The following is a 21,574-nucleotide window of genomic DNA, read 5'->3' as shown; positions in this document are numbered from 1 at the left end:
AATTTTTATAAGAATCAAAAATTCAAACTCAAACAAATAAGTAATTCTTAAATTTTATTTATCTTATATACATCTTTTATCAACTTTTCAATTGAGAACAAAATACTTTTACTGCTTGTGAAAACAATTTAATTTCAACTGCTTTTAGTTCGTATTCTTCATTGTCGATATATAATGTATAATGTTTATCAACCTGTAATGTATCAAAAATGTTCATTAAAAATGAATTAATAACTTAAAATTAAAAGTAAATTCAAGTTACAAAAATTTTTTTTTTAAATCTTACTGTTTGTGGAGTTAATTCAATTTTTTTTGCTTCTACCACTTGTTCACACAATGATTTATTATTTTGTTCTTTTTTCCAACCTTCAGATACAAAAGAAAAATAATCTATATCCTTTGGACCTATAATAAAAACAATTTTCATATTTATGATCATATTTATTTTTTTTAAAGATAAAATATTTATTTAATTACCCATTTTCACTTTCAAAGATGATGGAGATTCATCTTGTGATTTGTCTATATTAGAAGTTTCTATATGTAATTCACAAGTTGATATAGGTAATTCATGAAGAATATCACATTTTTCATTTATTATTTTACTAAAATCAATACTATCTAAAAAAAAAAAATAAATTAATAATAGATATTTATTTTAAAATACTACTTATTTTGATTATATAAATAAATACATACCTCTAATGATAGTATTTCTTGGTGCAAATACATGCCACCATCTTGTGTTTAGATTAGAAAATCCATTTGATGAATTTTTTTGATTACAACGAGAACAACCTTCACAAGGAAGTGTATATTTCAATATTACATCACAATATTTATTTAAATTTTCTTTATAACCATTAAATATATAAGTTGCATATCTATACAATATTAGATAATATGTAAGCATAATGCAGATATAATTATAAATTTTAAAATATTAAAAAGAAATATTTATACTTTTTTAAAGGTCCCCAATACCAATATTTTGTAGCTAAAGCATTTGCATCTTTCCATGCACCCCATTCTACTGCTCCCATAGCATAAATTGGCTTTACTGGTTCTTTAGGATTATCCTTTAAATTTTAAAATCAAATTTAAATTTAATGACAAAGTTAAAAAATAAATTATGTTTATATAAAAGAAATATACTTCAATAGGTTTAACTTCAATCATATCCATCATTTTAGATTTTTCATTTATAATTGCCATTGTTGCTTCTATCATTTGCTTTATATCAGAAAGATCATCATATTTATGATACAAAGATTTTGCAATTTTGTTTGTTTGTCCCAGTGGCAAAATACCAATAGGGCACTGTTTAACTGATTTAAGATTCAAATCATATTTCCTTACTAATCCAGTTAAAACATCAGATAATGTACCATCTCCTCCTGCAACTATGATAGCATCAGTAGGTGTATCTAAGTTCATTATAATTTTCCGAGCATCATTTTGTGATTCTGTCTGTATTATAGTTACAGCAATTCCAGCTAAATGCAAAAGTGGTTCACAATAATTTTGAAATAATTTTTTAGCTTTCCTATAAATAATAATAATATTTAATATCAATTAATCAATAAGTAGAATTTTAATTTATAATTAAACAATCAAACCCTTTTTTAGCAGCTGGATTTAAAATAATAGTTACATGGCGAGGTTTTATATTTGTTGGAAGTGGAAGATCACCATATTGTGAAATACTTTCACAATATTGTCTCATTAATTGATCAGTGCTAAAAATTATATTATTTTTATATTATTAATTTATTAATAATTAACTTATTTATCATAAAATTTATATATATATATATATATATATATAACATATTATAAATATTTCAATTAAAAATAATCCAATTTTTTAAAATTATATCTTACTCGTATATTTCCTTACTATATGAAATTCCATATGTTAAAGCTGCACCTCCTATAAGAGATTTTTTCCAATTATTTCGTATAGTTCGGAAAAAATTTAATATTTTAGCCATTTTTTAATTTTCTATTTTAAATAACATAACCTTCCTAAATCTACAGTTGATATATTTTACATTATTTAATATTTTAATTATAAATTTTTTAAAAGCATACATCTATTATAAGAATTTAATATAGATGAAATTTTTATTCTTTGCATTATAATGTTTTTATCTGAAAGGTAAATATTTATTTATTTAATAATTTCAATAAAAATTTATCAAAAACTTATAGAAGTATTTTATATTATTCATATTTTAAAAAATTGTTGATTTTATGAAAATTTTTCTTTCTTTGATTATTTTTTTCAATTACTTCTTTATCGAATAAATTATATGAAACAAATTAATTGAAAGATTATTTTCATACTCACATGTTTTGAATAGTTTATAAGATTCCATTTAAATTACAATACACAAATATCAAAAAATATTTTTTGTTTAATTAGAATATTAAATTTTAAATAATAAATCCACTTGTGATATTGATAAATGTTATTTTTTATATAATAATTAAATTTTATATTTGTTATTATAAATATGAAAAAAATGTATAAAAAATGTTATGCAATAGTTGCTCCATCTAGATTCTTCAACTTATAAATACGATTTTATTTCTAAATTCAAATATTATCACATTAATCACTTTTTCATTATTAAAAATAAAAACTAATTGTTCATAGAACAATTTTTATAATATCTATGCATCATCATTATAAAACAAAAAGATTTCGAAAAAAGATCGATAAAATTATTATAAATTTTTTCTTTTTGTCAATTACTTCTTAAACAGAAGACAATAGAAAAGAAGTTATGATAATTGCGTGTTTGTAGTATAACATTAAGCAGAATAGATAAAACTCTTAAGCTTATTTTCTAATTTCACTAAATTGTCACCCATGCTACATACAGTCCTGAACAAAGTTCGATTCTCATTTGTCGTTTTACAAATGGGCAATAGTTTTCCAACAGCAGCCATTTTGTGTCTTAAGACATCATCCGAACTGAAAGTGTTAAGGTGGACAGCATTGCTGTGAGCTAACAATAAGACACTTTCATAAGTATCAGCCATTTTATCAGTTAATTTCATTTACAAAGGAATTAACGGACAATAAATTTATGTAACACGTAAATGTGCGAATTTTTTATTCGTATATTTAAGTATACGTAAAAATAATATGTTTTTACGGATGACAGGTCAGTGTAATAATTATTTTGATTCTGTCACTTGTCGATGGTTATGTATAGTTACTGTATTTTGTAAAACGTATTAAATTCACAAGATTACATATTCGTTATTTTATAAATGTTGCGTATTTTCTGTATTTTTAAATTGTATTAAAAAAATAATATTTTATAAAATTTATGTAATAATAAATAATTAATTAAGCATTTCAAAATGAAAATTACAGTAATTGAATTATATTTTTAGTTTTACATTTTCTAATTTTATGTTCATATTTTGTAACATTGCATTTATATATAATATTAAAAATTAAAAGAATAATTTATAAAATATATAAAATATAGGATATATGTATATATATTTAAATAATTTAATAATTTATTTATATTTAAATCACCATTCTCTTTTTAATATCATTTTTTTTATTTAAAATTTAATTTTTTTAAATTTAAATATCATAAAATATAACTATATAATGCAAAAAATTAAAAATATAGAATGAAGTTCTTCTATATTTATTTTAGATTTTTTTAAATCAATATTAAAATAATCTCTAAGTATGCATGAATTTTTTTCTTTCTTGAATATTTTTAACCTTAATTTTCAAAATGACTATACTTTAAAGATATTGAAAATCTTAATACAATAAAGTTTATTGAATGTTTTAAAAAGATAAAAGAATCATTAATAAATGTTAATAATCATTCAATAATTGCAATTATATATTCAATAATTATATTAAATTTAATTAATTAGTTAATTTAAAAATAAACTAATTTTTATATAAATATATATATATATATTTAATAATTTTTTAAAATCATAATATTCTAAAAAATTCAGGAAAACTTTATTTTATATTTTTAATTTATTATACTTTTATGTTTTTAATTATTTGTTATATATATGACATTATAATCATCATATATAAATTTCATAATCATAATATAAATTACAGATAAAGTCAAATTGTAATATAAATATTGATAGATGAAAAGTACAAGTGAAATATTTATTATATAGAAAATTGTAGATTGATGATATTAAAAAATGGATTCTAAAAGTTATCATAAGGTGTATAAAGAAATTGATGATATTGAATTGTCTACATCTAACAAAACAGATGAATTAATACAAGAACTTGTTGAACCGTTGGTTGATAATGAATGTGATATTGTTAATAAAAAAAATATAGTTGAAGAAAATGAGAATAAAAATTCTCAGTTAGATACATCATTTTCTATTTTTAATTCTACAATATCATCAGAGGCAACTACCTCTCAAGACAATATTCCAAGTTCATCAAATGATACTGAATCAAGTTCTCCATCTAGTAATCAAAATAAATGTAAAAGAAGTATTTCAAAAGGTAATTTAATAATATTTTAGTACTTAAATATTTTATTCATATATAAATTTATTATATTTAATTTATAGCTCAAGTGAATGATGATAGTTTTAACGATAGTAATAGTTCTAATGAGGAATCAAGTAAACATCAAAAATTAAATGAAAATATGTGTAATAAATCAAAATCTGAAAATAAAAGTGTAGATAATACACAATTAATAAGGGAATCTAAGGATAATTGTAGTGAAAGAACTACTGAAGATGTTGAAATGAGACCAGGTAATTGGTAAAAAAGAGATATGTAAAATTTTTAAAAGATTTTCGTACTACATTGTATTTAAATGTAGAAACTGAGGCAACTGCAGTTCCTAGAGAAATAAAGAATGATGAAGAAGGGCTAGAAATTGATAGTGATGCTACACGTTCTGAAGAAGATGAAGGTTTGTATTGTTAAGTTTATTAATATTATAGTTTGAAAAAGTATATTATTTTATTGCTAAATATTAATAGAAATCATAATAGAACAGAGATTGAGACAATTAGAGGAGTTTCTTTCATCAAATTATTCAAATTTTGGTACGGAACAAACATCTAGTGAGGAAGAATCAGATACTCCTGCTTGTTTGAAAAAGAAAAAGCCAAAACCAAATTGGTTTGTGGTGCCAGAACTCCTTCATCGTGAAATGGGCATTAATCCATCATTTCAACGTAGATATTATGGCTCCTTACATGTTGTAGAACATTTTGAACTTATGTATAAACTTAAAGAACATGAGGTATATATTCATATTTTAAATTTTATATTTAAAAGATTAAAATATATAATTGTATCACTTTTATAGGGTTGTGTTAATTCTTTAAATTTTAATAAAAAAGGAAATTTATTGGCCAGTGGTTCTGATGATTTAGCTGTAGTTATATGGGACTGGGCAATAGGAAAAAAACATCATTCTTTTGCTAGTGGTCATAGGAGCAACATGTTTCAAGTATTTAATGTTTAAAATATATTAATATATTTTAAATAAATAAAATTTCTTTATTTTGCAATATTGTAAATTTATTATTAATTTTATTATTAATATTATTATTAATTTTCAGACCAAATGGTTACCATTTGATGTAGAAAATTTAATGGCCACATGTGCTCGTGATGGACAAGTACGTTTATTAGATATTAGACGTGGTGTTTCACGAAAACTAGCTACGCACAACGCGCCAACTCATAAACTTGCACTTCATCCGGATACACCACATGTAATTGTGTCTGTTGGTGAAGATGCAAAAGTTCTATCCATAGATATTAGAGAAGAAAAACCAACGAAGTACGCCTTTCAAATAGTTTTCACGATACATACTTTTTTATAATATACAAAAATAATTTGATTGCATAGGTTGCTAGTGGTAAAAGATGGTTCCTCCCATGTGCAATTATACAGTGTTCATTGTAATCCTCTTAAAAGCAACGAATTTTGTGTCGGTGGTCGTTCTCAATCGGTTAGAATATACGATAGACGAAATGTGTCTGCACCTGTACATGAATTATGTCCTGAACATTTGGTATGTTTTTCTAATTTTATAAAGTAATGATTAAAAGCAAAATTCATCTATAATTTACTTTTCATGAATTACAGCGTTCGAACAAATACGTACATGTAACTTGTGCTTTATATAACTATGATGGAACTGAAGTTCTTGCATCTTATAATGATGAAGATATATATTTATTTGATGCAGTGTTACCACAAACTGGAGATTTTGCTCATAAATATGAAGGTCATAGGAATAATGCTACTGGTACTATTATTTTGTAGATTATAAAATTTGAATAATGAAATAAGAATTAAATAAAAATTATCATTTAATATTATATTTATTTATATATTTTACAGTAAAAGGAGTTAATTTTTTTGGACCAAAGAGTGAATTCGTTATGTCTGGATCAGATTGTGGAAATATATTCATTTGGGAGAAGAATTCTGAAGCAATTGTAAATTGGATGCCTGGCGATGAGCAAGGAGTGGTATGTAATCTATTAAAAATATAACAATAAAATTTAATAATATTCTGTCGTATAGGTAAATTGTTTAGAACCTCATCCACATATTCCTATTATTGCCACAAGTGGACTTGATTGTGATGTAAAAATATGGGCTCCATCTTGTGAAAATCCGCCTTCGCTTTCAAGATTAGAAAGTGTACGTATAAAAAAAATGTATATAATATGTAAAATGCAAATTATTATAAATGTGTAATATTATTTTATTTACGATTTTTTCTAGTGTGTCACAGCTAATGCAGTGAATAGAGCACAAGAAACTACTACTGAGTCCGATGCATTTGATAGGCGAATGCTTTGGATGTTATTAAGACATATTCGTCATACAGAAAGAGTAAGAGTACGTATTTACAAATAATTTTGTAATAAGAATATAATTGAATAAGAATATAATATAGAAATTTATTTAATTATGTTATATTGTGATGCAGAATTTAAACGCACGTCGAGGTTCTAGTGATCAAAATCAAGATGATGATGACGACGACGACGATGATATCCTTGAAGATTCTTCTGATCATAGTGATAGTCAATCAGAGGGAGATGAAATTATAAGATTGCAATGTCCTCCATCTTAGAGGTATTAAGACAGACTATTTTATGTTTTGTACATTAATTATACAATAATTTATACAATGTCCTTGAATGATGTTATTAAAAATGGATAATTATGATAAAGAAATGAATCTGTTTTTGTTCTACCAGTGTAATAGTTTGATAAGATAAGTAATAATTTATTAAAATCAGTTAATTTATTAAAAAAGTTATAATTAAATATGTATAAAGATTAGTTAACGATATGTAAAATATTAAAGAAAAATAAGAAATAATGTGATTCTATTTCTAGCATTCAAAATTTATTCTTCGAATTAAGAAATTGCTAAAAAAAAATTAAATATTTAGTATAATTTGAGAAATGTATATAAATTTACATTCTTGTTTTTGTTATAAGTTTAATAATGTTTTAAATTAATATTTTCATGATTTTTGAATAAATATAAACTGTGTTTTGAAAATTGTTATTAAAAATACAAAATTTAAATATCAAGATGTAATATATTAGCAAATAAAGGATTGTTTCTATGCATAATATTCATCATTAGTACAATTGAATTCCTTTGTTGTGTTATATAAAATAAAAAAAATTAAAAAGACAATAATATAATCTATTATTAGAACAAGATTTATTTTGTAACTGTGTATAGTAAGAAATAAAGAAATATATATATATATAACTATAATATTAGTATTTTAAAATACAATATTTTTTAAAAAATACCTATAGAATGAGCAAGACCTGCATACATGTATAATGTTGTAACACCCATGATAAATGTAGTTGTAGCTTTAACAATGAGGGTTGACCAAGGACCAGTTAAAAAAAATACTATAAGAAAATCTAAGATAAGTGGTCTATAAACTGTAAGTATAAGCATACTAACAACTATTGGAACAAAACTTCGTTTTAAATCATGTCTTGACCATAACCATACAAGTGTTGCTGTAGTTATATGTTGTACCTATATTTTAAAAGTTTTTAATAAAATATTTTTTGCAAAATATATAATAAATATTACTTACTAAATTGATGTTAGATTCAAGACTTTTTTGAATATATTTCCAATCAAATTCTGCACCTCTTGCTCCAACCCATAACAAAAGAAATCTAGTGAGCAATACTTCGGCTCCAGCCCATCCAACTCCAGCAGTTAAAACTTTTGCATGTCCTTTACCAGGAATATTATTCAATACCAATAATATTCCTACCAAATCAGCTAAATCTATTGAAGATTTTAAAAATTCCTATAAAATTTATTTTATGTCAATTCAAATATATCAAATATATTCATATTTAAATTAAAAATATAAATACGTACACCAATTAGATCAAAGCCTTCACCTCCTACATTGTCTGCTGTAGGAAAAAATGTAGCAAGTGCAAGCATTTTTACTAATTGCGTAAATATATAAATGCCTCCAGCTTGAATACATTTCCAAAATGCACCATATTCTGATCTGAAAATTTTTAAATATATTATTTGTATTTAGATATATTAAAATTTAAGTTGCAATTAATTATGCGACGTTATTATACATTAGTAAAATCATCGAAATAAAAATAAATTCGAAAATTATAATATTATTTTAATCTATTTAATAACACATTTGAGATATAATATCATATTGTAATAATATATAGGTTACGATTATAAATAGGTTAGGAATGATTTCAATGTACTTACAAGCCTGAATATTTATAAGTAAGGTAATATGGAACATAAACTAAAGCTAAACAGTTTCCAAAATGATACAATGTCATCTTTTTAATAATATTATGTCAATTTAATTTAAATATTATTCATCATTAAATATCAAACAATTTATACACAGAGAATGATAAACGAAAATACATACATGGCTATTATAAATTTTGTCGATAAAGAAAACTTCTGTATTTTTTAATTTTATGAATAAAATGTTAGTTTTTGTTATTTTATTAATAGTTTCTAATTCATTCTAAAATTGATTATGATTATATATGTATATCTTTAGTGTTATCTAAAAATTTATCATTTGTAATTTATAATAAAGATAAAAAGAATATAGAAGAGAAAAAATAATTTTTTTCAGGTATATAGATTATATTATATATATATTTTTTCCATTATTTAAAATATTTATTATAATATTCATAAAGAGATTATTTGATTTATTTTTCCTATTAAATTTCTAATTTTTAAGGTTATGTTTTACTTGAATAAGTTATTCTTTTATATTTTATTAATTAGATTTTATTTTTAAAAAAGAAGTATTTAAAAAGATAATAATTTTTTATTCTGCTTGTTAATTAATTTTGAATTAAATTATGATTTGATAATTTTATTTATTTTATAAAAGATATACAAAAATTATATTAAATTTGTATAATATAATTTAAAAATTTTGAAATATAACTTAGTTGATTACATATAAACATTCAATATGTCTAAAAGTTTGTATTGTAATTGTGTAGTCTCTCTTAGCACAAGTTTTTTCTGTAATGTTATATCATCCTTTGTATTTTAACCCCTTTGAAGGGGTTACTAAGGGACACCCCTTTCAATCTCAAAAAAGGGGTAACTGCTAAAAAAGGGTGTTTTAGCTGGAAAGATATTGACTATATGTTTTTAATATTTTTGATTTATTTTGATGTTTTTTCTATAACTAATTTTATTTTATCATTATTTAGTAAATAAAAGTATATAAAAATATTTTTATGAAAGGATTAGAAATTTTATAAAAATAAAAATAAAATTCAATTCAAAATATATTATGAATTGGACAATTTTTTTTCTTATATTATTAGAATTTAGAGAAAAATTCCCCTTTAGTTATTGAAGTATTATAACCGAGCATAGTCTATCTTTTTAACATTTCAGTTTGCTTTTTAAGACGCATCTACCCTTTCTAGTGTTGTTGATGGTAGATATATCCCTTCCCTTCTTTCTGTTTGGAATCGGTAGGGCACACCCCTTTTAGTGAGGGATTTAGAATATTCCAATGGAGCATGCTCCGTCTGCTAGCCGTCACAGGCTGTGTTGTAAAAGTTCTCCCTTTCTAACATTTGTGATGGAGATACTTCGAGGGATTGGTTGGGAATATTCTATGATTGGTCAGGGATGTTCGGGGATATATTGAGTACCCTGGTATAGCTCTTCTCCGTAGCAAGTATAGAAGGAAAGATCAGTTTAGCTGAGACTACCGTTGAGTCTAGTTCAGAACATGTGTTACTTAGTATTAATACAAGTTAAAAAATTGTTTGTGATTATAATGTTATAATGTATTTATAAATAATAATATAACAATAATAATATATCAGTGTGTAAATATATTAAAAAATTAATATTTCAATTATGTTTTATTTTAGTATTTGTTCATATATCTTTTGATTATTTAAAAAAAAAATAAATATTAAATGCAAATTTTTAATTATAAATTTCATTTCTTATATTTCTATTTTAATTTTTATATAATATAGTATTATATTTTATTTCAATTTTCTATTAATAGTGGAACATTATAACATGTTATAAGTGGAATTTATTTTTTTCAGAAATATATTTGCATAAAAAAATAAAAGATTTTTTGTAATAATTATTTTTATTTATTTTATGTTTTTTTTTAGATAAAAATATTATTTTTAATATCAATATAAATATATAATTAATAAATTTATATTATATTTATATATTTGTATGCCAGTTAATCGTATGATTTATTTAATCATTATTTAAACATAAAATAAAATTCTTATAAATCTTTATGAATTGTCAGTTATTATGTGTCAGTGTTGTGCAAAATTTTTAATATATACAAAGAATGGGTAAGTTTGTATATCTGTAAATTAAAAGATACTCTTATATATGTAACTATTTTACTTTCATTTCTGTTTCAATATTGTACATTGATAATTTTTATAATAATTGTATAACCTTCAATAATCATATATAATAATTGTTATAGATTACATTTCTTATTATAATTCTTTAAGACTTTGTAAGAGAGCCACTATTATAGATTTTTTTAAGGCTATTTCTTTTAATTATTCAAATATTAACTAAGATAAACAGTTTTAGATCAATGAAAAAGTGAAAAAAAGCAAAAATTATAAGAAATTTATTACAAAAATAATTTTTTTTATTACAATTATGTTTAATTTAATAGTTTTAGTTTATATTTCATAAAAATTTTTTTCTTTTAAAAATTTATTATAATTATAAATATGAAGATCTGATTAAATCTGATATTTACAGAAAATTAGTTCTTATATTTATAATTATAATAGAATATTTTAATATTGTTTTCTTAAAATATAAAAATTTATATTTTTATATATTTAAAATATAAAAATATAATAATTTAAAATATTAAAATTTTTTTAAATATATAAAATCTAAAAATTCCATAGTATATGAAATCCCATATATAGTTGTATGCATAAAAATTTTGGTTCATATAAAATTAAAAATATGAAAATATTAAAGTAAAACGAATTCATATATGTATAAAATAACTTAGAAATTTAAATATTTTTTTATAATTTTTTAATTTTATTTATTTATCATAATTAATATATTTTTTTTAATTTCATTATTTTTCAAATAACATGATTGTATTTTCTAATATACCATAAATTAAATTTTCTCCTTTTATTTATTTATTTTTTTCAACTGTTTCATTATTATAGGAATACATATACGAAATCATTAGAATTATTAAAAAAATTATCAATGTAAATATTAAGTTTTTGATTTTAATTATAATTTCACTTAGAATTAAATTATTAAATTATTATTATATGTAAATATTTTTCTAATATATACATCATTTAAGTATTATTATTATTATATTTTATTATTATTCATAATAATTTATTATTCATAAATTCTTATAAGTAATTTATTACTCATAAAGTGGGAAATTCAAAACCAAAAATACTAAATAATTTGCAAATGATTAAATATTTAAAAATATTTGAAGGTTTAATATTCAATATTTAAATTTATTTTTTTAATTGTTCAATTAAAAAAAAAAATTCAGATTTAAAAGAAAAAGATCTAAATAGTTTTGCGCGCTCATTGTCAATTTGAGATACGAGAATTCTCTTCTTAAGCATCTTTGTAAATCTACGCGATATCATCCTCATTTTTTTCTTCGTTTTTAGATCGGTTGCATGCTCAGCAAAGCCGTGTTTGCATTTCTCTCTCCGGGGAGAAGCTGGGCAATGGGGGTGGCGCGCAATTTCGAAAAGCCGATTTCAATTCCGTTTCCTTTTATACAGAAAAAGAAATCTCGAGTACGGCTCTTTTCGAGGGGAGAACGGCCACCTGGGATTACGAGAATCGCGTGGACGGGGCTGAAAACACGTGCGAAAATCCCAAATCCTGACGTCTCTGCCCTTTGCATCGATCGTTCCTCTCTTCCTCTTTTGATATTTTTTTTCCTCTTCCGCTTTCGTTATCAATCAAAATTTTAGTCTCTTTATCTTTGAGCCAATGCAATGAATTATTTATTCTATGTTATGTTGAATCATTGATGCATGTTTTTATCAAGACTTGATATACAAAAGTTACGAAACTTTATTATTGGATATTCGATTATATTTGAATACAATCGTTTAATTGAGTTAAATAAATTTTTGTATCGTTATATACTTTTTTATTTCATTTATCAACAAATCAATTTCCATAAGATGAATTTTTTTCAACGAAATTTCTTTTACGCGTTCACAACGATACGTACATAACCAAATTTTCGGTCTTTACAGCTTTCGTCTTATCAATTCTTTTATGTTTATTCCCTTCTTGGAAAAAATCTTTTCCTCTCTAATTGTAATTGAAATTACGAATATCTCGGATTCTAGAATCATACGTTTTTTTTTTTATTTTTTGAAGTTTGAGAAGAAAGAAAAAAAAAATGCTTAGAAAAGGATAATTCTTTCATGGTGTCTGATATATTTTTGATTTCATCGGTTCACCATTTCTTCATTCCAGTTGCGCGACGCATAAACACATTTTTATATGACACAAGAGTTGATGTATCTTTCCAGGAGTCGGTACCGGAAGGAATAACGCTCTTCGTCATGTACGATAGCATTCTCATTGATATTCGATCAGCGTTTTTGTTCTTCTGGGACACCCCCTTGCAACCCCCATTTCTCATGCTTTTCTCTGTTTCCTTTGTTATATATTGTCGGCGAAAGGTGTCGGAAGATACTGATTCGCGAATGCTTTAAACACCTCACGAAACATTTGTTCCTTTCAGTTTTATAAAAAAAGATTTTAGAAAAATTCACTTATACACGAATTTCGAAATTAATTCGAATCGATTTTTATCACGAGTTGCATAATAAAAATTCAAACGAAGAAAACAAACCGATCGTATTCCCTTTTTTTGTCACATTTTTTTCCTGCAGAGATGAGCATTCATGGCATCTCGTTGTTAAATATTAAAGAATGCTTTTGAGCGGAGATTTTGAGATATTCGCGGTTAAAAGTTTTCGGTTATCGGATACGATTGTGCGTTCACGAAGGATTGTCCTTAAACGCGTGTCGTAAACGGAGGAAGAAAGAAAGGGAAGGAAAGGAGAAACGGGGAGAGGAGGCGGTGGTCCACTATGGTCGTGCTACTTCTACTTTGTAAGGGTGCCTCGTGTTTCGCGGGGCCAGGTTCCGGGCCAATAAAAACTTTACAGCCCCGTAATGAATGCAAGAAATAATTATCTCATGAATACATTAGTTTTACTATCCTCCGACATGGACACGGACCGTAAAGCCGGCATTTGATGTATCTTGACCCAACGCCGATTTTCAGTGCGTGTCCGTTTGCTCACGATCCTTAATCGTTCCTCTTTCTTCCTCTCTTTCCTTTTTTATGCCCGGCCTCTCTTTCTCTTTCACCGTCTTCCCCATTAGCACCAAGTCGATAGAAACGCGAGCCACTGGGTTGTCTCTCTTCTATGCGTGACCGTTCTCTCTTCTCATCATCATTTGCCACGCATATTGTATTAACTTCGAACTTTCTTCCATTCTTCCTATTTAACTATATACATACACATACTTAATCCTATCCTTCCTATCAATCCTATCCTATGCATCCACATTCATTTTATCCTCTATAAATTTATCCCATCCTATCCATGATTTTATTCCTTGTCGCCATTTTATTACATTTCGCCTGATTATTTACATTTACATTTTTTTTTGCCGGGATCAACGTACAGTACGGAACGTGTTAAGAAAGAATCGGAAGCTTTTCGAACGATCAATCTTCCCGTGAAATCCAGCGTATTGTGTTGGACGATTCGATGTTTGAAGGAGAAGGAAAAAAAAAAAAAAAAAGAAAAAAGAAAAAAAAAAGAAAAAAAAAGGAAGAAAAAGGGGGGAGGGGGAAGAAAAAGAAAAGAACTTATCGACGAGCAACGTTAAACAATCACTGATCCAACGATGTGGATAGATCAGGATGGTATAGGGAGGGGGGAGGATGAGGATGTATTTGTGGACGAGGTGGGATGTTCGTTCGGCTATATCGATGGTGGAGGAACCCTTTATGTGAATAGTGGTATCGGGGAGAGGGTAGGACGATGGGGGGGGGGGCAATGTTAGTCGACGTTAGGAAAGGGGTGCATCGGTGGACGGTGGCGCGGAGTGATTGATCGTTGCTTCGCGACACCCCGTGTTCTCGCAGAGTGGATAAAGGGGTGGAAAAAGGAGTGGAAACCCTTTCACGCTTTCACGGATCAGTCACGGGATCACGTTCTCGCCTCTCCTCGCCCTTCGTCCGCCATTCCTGGTACACGGGACATGCATCACCCTGCCATCTATCCCCCCCTTTCCTCCCCCTTTCACCTCTCGACCCTGGCACGTTTGCTCGTCGGCATCGGCAAGATCGAATCTGCAAAGTTGGCGCGGCTTAAAAAAGAGATATGAGGAGTTATTCTCTCCTTCGAGATACGAGGAGAATAATAGGTGGTTAATATTCGAGATTGAAAATTTTCGAATTCGTTATTCCCCGATTTAACAGTTTTCAAGACAATTTGGAGCTGTGAATAATTAATTAATAGTAATAAGTGGATTATTTGAGTAGGGTATAGTAGTAGATTTTGAAAAATATCGAATATTATTTGAACGCGTATTTATAATCGAGGATACGATCTTTTGTCCGTTAATTTATCAAGCTTCGTTTCCGGAACATTTCCTTTACGCGGAATTAGATTGCCGTCCAAAAGTCAGGGAGGGGAACTCGATAAAAGAAACGGAGAATTTCCAACTGACCGGTGCGGTAATTACGGAAAAATTCAGCTTTACCTAGTGGCGAGGCTGCCCGTGGCAAGATTAATCGTGTTTTCGAAACCGATTTTCCGCGAGCGAAAATGTCTCTTTCATTTACCGGGATACGGCCGGAAGAGCCGGGGCCGGATGACGGCGTCTCATACATCAGACACCTAATTCTTCCTTTCGCTGCTGTGTTAACTCTTACATCTTATCCATTTAGAAGTTCCATTTAGCCTGTTCCAGGTCCGGAGCCGGGTGTAGGCTTGTCACTCGTAAACTGACGAGCCATAATACGTCTCGTCATTGATATCCTCATCTTTTGGTGAACTTACATCAATCTAACTGTAAGCGGAAAGAGAGAAAAAGAGAGAGAGAGAGAAAGAGAGAGATGGGAAGGGAAGGGAAGAAATAATGAAGTCGCGGAACAAAGAAGTTGGAAAGTTTCGAGTCTCGATTAATTTCGTTCGGGGGAAAGTTGGAAAAAATCGTGATAATAAATAAGTAATTCGTAACTTGTTACAAACTTGGGGAAACCATTTGGAGGGGACTGGAGGGGGGAGGGGGTGGGTTTAACGTATTTTGTTCCCGCCACCCTTTTATTTAATTGTGAATAAAAAGTCGAAGTAACTTTTAATGCGCTCGTTCTTTTTTTTCCAAGTTTTTTCTTCTTCTTCTTTTTTTTTTTTCTCTCTTAAAGATGCTTTTTATATTCTTACAAGTAAAAAAAAGAAACTTGTAATTGTTCACGGGCGAACAGCTTTCAATCGAGCAACGAGATCGACGAATCGGTATCGAAGAGACGGGGGAGCGGGGAGGTGTGCGAGGTGAAATTGGATATTGCTGCTAAATATTTGAAAGAAGCCCGATCCGTAGAATTTCGTTGATATCCCGCGGGAATACCTCCGCGTCTCGCAACTTTCCTGGACTTTTCTTCCCTTCGATTTTGAGCTTGGCCAATTAACAGGAGAGCTTTCTCCTTAAATCGACGCAATCTTTCAAATACGAAGAAATTTCCTCTATTTTTACGATATTTTCCCTAAATTTCGTTGAATTTCAAAAGATTTTCCAAAACAATTCGGGAATCTTAGAGATATCGCTAACATACTGGAAATAATCGGATTAAAAGTCACGCTTCTATTAAGTAAAAAAATATATTTTATATCACGAGAGAGGAAGGGGGGGGGGGATAAATTGTGACAAGGTCGGACGTGTTTCCAGAAAAACACGATTGTTAATTCATCAAAATTCTCAACGGAGATCGGAGAGGAATCGAGATGGAAAGGCGAAGGAATATATGGCCTCCCCCCCTCCCCCTCCCCTCCCCTCCTTCCCCAATCGAAGGGGATTTTAAAATTGAAGGCTTCGCAGGATGGAAGGACATACATACGATTCCTTGGATCGGGAGAATGTGTTTTTTCCGCGCCCTCAAACACGTCACATGAATAAAAAATATCCTTCAAAGTTGCCAACCCCAGCGTCTGGACCGGGCGGGCTGAAACCCCTTGGTCCGATCAACTTGAAGAATACGTGAAACCTTGAATACCGGGAATACTGGAAATCGAAGGGGAAAAAGGGAGGAAAAAAAAAAAAAAATGATCGTATCCCTTATCCCGTATCTAATTTCTTTATCACGAACCATTTCTCACGCGATTTTGCTTGAAAATCTTTGCCTTCTTTCGCGAAATTTCTAATTATACGTGTCGCGATTAAATTGAAAATGAAGGATGGAAAAGATTATTCCTAGATATTTTCTTGTTTATAATGTTTAATGGTCGGTGGTACAAACAGAGGAAGTAATTCTATATAAAAATTCCTCTCGAAAAATATACTTTTTTAATTTATAATTTCATTTTTAAAACAGTTTGAGAACAAGTCTTGGATACTATCGTGTGAGAAGGTTTCTTCTTTTAGAATTTTCAATTATATCATGGAGCCAACAGAGTTATCTCTGTTAGATTACCGATCATCAGACGAATCCGAAAGTTCGTGGAACTGTTCGTGTCCCAGGATGAAGGCGTCGATAGTTTCTTCCCGCGAAACCTATCCCTAATATATTGGATCGAGTTTAGAGGGGGATGGAGTCGCGTTACTCCGTGCAAGGGTGCTTCTTCAAGTTAAGAGGGAGAGGAGGGGTGGTGGACAGGAAGGTTACGGCTCATAAACCATCCTCCGCTCACTGAAATCGTCCCAAACGTGAAAGCTCGTGTGTCTACGTGTGGGTATCCTCTTGCCGTGCACGCGTGATCCATGCGATTCACCACCCCTTCTCTCGAAGGATTTGTTTGCACCATCGTGCACTTTTACGGAGGAGCGTAGAATCTCGATTTCGCGAATCCCCCATCATGGCAGATCTGCTCGATCCATCAAGAGTAGAAGGAATGGAAGAAAACTTACTCTCAAAGGATCAGAGCGAAGTTTTGCATCTTGAAATTTTGCTGGAGAACGTTGAAAGAATTTTAATCCAATTCGATCGACCGATATATTTGCGATTTAGGAGGATCTGAGATAAAGATAGACACTCTAAGTTGAGAACCGTCAAGCGTGTGTAATATGAAGATAAGATGTCCCCCATGTTCCCATGTGTCACGGCCCTCTATCGAGGATTATGTTGCCATCTACGATGGCGCATCCCCCCCTCGAACGAAAACATTGCGACGAACTTTACTGGCAGGAATCTCTTAACCTTTTGCACTTTCGTACTCGTTGCTGGTGGATCTTCGTCGATTTCCTTTTTTTCTTTCCCGATCAATATATATTTCCAAACTTAAAGTTGATCATCGTTGTAATGGATAATTTCTAGACAGAATTTTGTACGTTGGAATATGATTGCGATGGAGATATAAAATAGATCGAATCGGAGATGATTCAAAATCCAAGGGAAAACCACGAGCGAGGAAAACGACACCCTCATGATTTTTTAACGCCAAACGCTTTCACAACCGTATGGCGCGTCCCGGTTTCCTGTTATTTTTCAGGGGTGACTCGAGCACTTTTTTTTTTTATACGAATCCACTAGGAATATTCCTCTCTTTCCACTTGATCATCACCGGTTATTATTTTTTTCAATATCGTATTTTGTATCGTATCTATCTCTCCAAGTCTTTCGGATAATCAATTTTTAAAAAATTGGAAGAAATAACCAAATTATTATATTTTCAATTGATGGAATTAAAACTTTTTTCTTTCAAAATGTGGAGATAATATTCGTAGCGTTCAATTTTTCATTTATTCCGATCAATATTTCTTTTATTTCTTTGTCGAAAATGATAAATACAATTTTCACAAAATCTTGGATTAAAAAAGTATCTTTAAATTATTCAAAAACTTTCAAGTGATCAAAATTTACATTATTGATTGAAAAAAAGGAAAGAGTGTGAAGCGTCATCTTCTCATTTATAATTCTACCACATTACCTCTTTTTATATTTATTTAATAATAATACTGAAATTTGCAATAAATATGCTTCTCGTATCACGTCCAACCATCGGAGAGGAACGTTCCTTTTGATTTATTTATTTATTTTTTTTCTTTTCCACCACGCGAAGTATCCTTATTTTTCCTTTTCTCCGGGAATAGTCAGCATTCCGAATGGCCCGTGCCAAGCGTGTCAGCCTAATGTATGTCCTGCATCGCGAGGGTGCGTTTGATTCATTTCGCCGAGGGGGTTGCTCGTCAGGCCGCATTCGCCACGCGTTTCAAGAGCCTTTTTTCCAGCTCCCCGCGAAAATCCACCCCGAAAGACTTTACACGGGCGTCATAAGCCGGTGCACTTAATTTAAAGATCATCGACCGACGAAAACTCGCTCTTCTACTACCACCCCCTCCTCCTTTCCCCTCTTCCCCGATTTTACTCTCCCTCGTTCCTCCCGAATCTCATGGATTTCCGCGGCTGCGAGCTTTACAGTCTGTGCATTCCGCTTTACAGTTCATTTCACTCTTGCCGCCGCTGGCCACCCCGTTTTTCCACCCCTGATTCCTCCTCGATAGCTCCTTTAATTTTTATTGTTCACCTCGACTCCCTTGCCGTGACCGCACATATGCTTTTCCTAATCATTTCCTTCGAACTTTTTCAACCTTCGCTACGATTGATCGATCAGTTTCATCAATTTATTCCTGCAATTGTTAAAAATCTAATGATCGATTAAAATATCTTATCGTTTATTTAAGATAATAATAAATCTCTCTTTGGAAGCTTCTAAGTGATAAAAACTCATCTTGTTGTTCTTGTTTCCAAACATAACATTAATAAACGATATAAATAATCGAGATGATCGAAATGAAGGGACGATCAATCAGATGAAAACATAAATATATCTCGTTAAAGTCGAGATACATGAAAATTTTTCGTTGAAGAAATCGTGGGGCATGATTCGAATAATAAAAATTCATTTCGAACTTCGGTAATTTATCCCATTGTGCACCCCTCTGATTAATGCCTGGACGTCACCGGTCATCGAGATCGCGTCCGATCGGCCGAGTATCGCGGCTGAGATTCGGCTGTCGTTGACGCAGACTCCTCTCCTCAGAGAGGAGAGAAAGGAGAGGCAGCTACGCAGGCATGTGGCAAATTGCCGGTGCTGCCGGCTCGAACCGGGGGCCTTTCTCTTTCTCTCCACCGAGGAGGTTTCGGAGGTGGAGAGGCGCCTCGAAAGAGAGGTGGAGCAAGAAGAGGAAGGACGAGCCGTGGGGAGGAAGAGGGGCAGTTTGGGGACGGCGGAAGGAGGTGGGCCGCAGGACGAGGTGGAAGGAAGGCGGCGGGTAATCTGTGATTCAAAGAGAGCGATCCATCTTGCGACATGCCAGCATTCAATCGTCGGCATTTGTTTGTGAAATCAGTCCCGAAGGACTCATCCCGTTGTCTCGCCCTCTCCTCCTCCCGTGAAAATTGGCCAAATGTTTCGAGGAAAAGCGTGAAAACGTTATTACGATGCGGATCGATTCGAATTTAATTCTTGAAATTGTCAATTCAATAATTCTATAATTCTCTAAATTATACTAAAACTATTTACTGTTGAAATTATAATTATAAAAATCGAAGATAATTTTAATTTTCCATTTACAATTAACGTTCTGAAGATGACGAATTAGCTCGAAATAAAGTGACAATTTAATCTGCAAATAAGAGCTGACGATAAGAGTTAATTTTCAACGATGAGATTACCTCGAAATATTTCGTTTCATTGGAATGAAGGAAGGAAGGCGACGAATCTATATTTCGTAGAGAAAAAAAGATTTGAAGATTTCTTGAGATTCTGTGGGACGATACGCGATTCGTGACGTCATCGTTCGAATGCAAAGGGAAGGAACGCATGATCGAAAGCCAAGCAGGGCTAATCAGCCTATATATATTTATTCAGGGAAACGAGGGAGGACTTGACGTGTCCCTTCGTTGTCCCAGGCCAAACGAATGCAAGAAGGAGAAACGGAACGCAGCGTGGCTTAGGCATTTGGAAAAACCGGAATAGATTCGTGCCTCTGATCCGTGCCAGATCCCATAAAATGACCCCAACCTCGATCGAATGGGCTTGTTTGAGACGAGCGGGAAAGGAAACGAGAAGGAGAGCCGACCCCCCAGGAAATTATTCCTCTCCTTATACATTCGTTCATCGAATTGGTACCACCACCGATAAACTGTAGTGTCCTTTACGATATGGGAAATAGGAAGAAAGGGACAGAGATGGAAAATATATATATATATAGGAGGAGGGAAAGCAAACGTGAAGTATCATTGGTGGATTTCACGCAGGATTTTCTTTGACATCTTCGTGAAACATTAACTTTGCTCTCGATCTCGAAATTAACCAAGTTTTAAGTTAGGCCAGATTTAGAAGCAGGCAACAGTTTCAATCACGATGAATTTATATATATTTTTTGAAAAAGGCCATAAAAGTGTTTATAAGATTCTTTTTTCTTCAATTTTTATCCTCTTGAAATTCTCCTTTAGATTATATTATTCTCTATTAAATTTGGGTAATTATACTTGGAATCAAAAAGTGAAGTTTTCAATTTCCATGGAATAATGATTTTGAATAAAATCGGTATTTGTTGATTATTCTCCTGTTGAGTCGAATAAAAATAGTTATTTTACCGGACAAAATTTTTTTCCTCCATATTTTTTGTATACTTATACAAATTATATACAAATTTGACGAAGAATTTGTTATCGAACAAATATTGATCACTCATCGGA

At 29.7% G+C, this 21,574-nt stretch overlaps 3 protein-coding genes and 1 long non-coding RNA gene across 18 annotated transcripts; 2 read left to right on the top strand and 2 right to left on the bottom strand.

Annotated features, from left to right (window-relative positions):
- Positions 1 to 37: 37 nt before the first annotated feature.
- Mulk (acylglycerol kinase-like protein Mulk) lies at positions 38 to 2,997 on the bottom strand. Of its 12 annotated transcripts, none has more exons than XM_086903164.1 (10): positions 2,354 to 2,966; positions 2,025 to 2,154; positions 1,885 to 1,933; positions 1,655 to 1,739; positions 1,156 to 1,546; positions 964 to 1,079; positions 700 to 884; positions 478 to 621; positions 287 to 405; positions 38 to 193 (listed from the first exon to the last, which is right to left on the bottom strand). In XM_086903164.1, coding segments are annotated over exons 4-10 (1,071 nt in total). In that variant the 5' UTR covers positions 1,657 to 1,739; positions 1,885 to 1,933; positions 2,025 to 2,154; positions 2,354 to 2,966; the 3' UTR covers positions 38 to 79. The 12 variants fall into 12 exon arrangements, with proteins under 12 accessions (XP_086759290.1, XP_086759285.1, XP_086759284.1 ...); XM_086903159.1 differs by having other exon boundaries at positions 1,620 to 1,739; positions 2,354 to 2,943; XM_086903158.1 differs by lacking the exon at positions 2,025 to 2,154 and having other exon boundaries at positions 1,620 to 1,739; positions 2,890 to 2,997.
- LOC100869216 (DDB1- and CUL4-associated factor 8) lies at positions 2,954 to 7,253 on the top strand. Of its 4 annotated transcripts, none has more exons than XM_012483699.3 (13): positions 2,954 to 3,176; positions 4,124 to 4,534; positions 4,603 to 4,794; positions 4,863 to 4,955; positions 5,038 to 5,291; positions 5,358 to 5,501; positions 5,614 to 5,837; positions 5,907 to 6,072; positions 6,147 to 6,309; positions 6,405 to 6,535; positions 6,591 to 6,710; positions 6,795 to 6,911; positions 7,003 to 7,253. In XM_012483699.3, exons 2-13 carry the CDS (start codon positions 4,216 to 4,218, stop codon positions 7,147 to 7,149), a joined length of 2,070 nt encoding a protein of 689 aa, XP_012339153.2. In that variant the 5' UTR covers positions 2,954 to 3,176; positions 4,124 to 4,215; the 3' UTR covers positions 7,150 to 7,253. The 4 variants fall into 4 exon arrangements, 2 of the variants coding, with proteins under 2 accessions (XP_012339153.2, XP_031771019.2); XM_031915159.2 differs by having other exon boundaries at positions 2,958 to 3,176; positions 5,026 to 5,291; XR_015290698.1 differs by having other exon boundaries at positions 2,977 to 3,176; positions 6,604 to 6,710.
- Positions 7,254 to 7,733: 480 nt separating this feature from the next.
- LOC100869699 (BOS complex subunit TMEM147) lies at positions 7,734 to 9,176 on the bottom strand. Its single transcript, XM_003691716.4, has 4 exons — positions 8,815 to 9,176; positions 8,449 to 8,587; positions 8,153 to 8,374; positions 7,734 to 8,091 (listed from the first exon to the last, which is right to left on the bottom strand). Exons 1-4 carry the CDS (start codon positions 8,889 to 8,891, stop codon positions 7,840 to 7,842), a joined length of 690 nt encoding a protein of 229 aa, XP_003691764.1. The 5' UTR covers positions 8,892 to 9,176; the 3' UTR covers positions 7,734 to 7,839.
- Positions 8,948 to 10,424, top strand: LOC147658301 (uncharacterized). Its single transcript, XR_015290699.1, has 2 exons — positions 8,948 to 9,202; positions 9,991 to 10,424. It is a non-coding gene; the product is annotated as an uncharacterized LOC147658301 (long non-coding RNA).
- Positions 10,425 to 21,574: the final 11,150 nt, after the last annotated feature.

The sequence above is a fragment of the Apis florea genome, unplaced genomic scaffold, assembly GCF_048593485.1.
Source record: "Apis florea isolate Af1SG1 unplaced genomic scaffold, ASM4859348v1 contig_2291_pilon, whole genome shotgun sequence".
In the NCBI taxonomy this organism is placed as follows: domain Eukaryota; kingdom Metazoa; phylum Arthropoda; class Insecta; order Hymenoptera; family Apidae; genus Apis; species Apis florea.
Note: the sequence above shows the minus strand (reverse complement) of the source record. Positions and strands in the feature narration are given on the sequence as shown.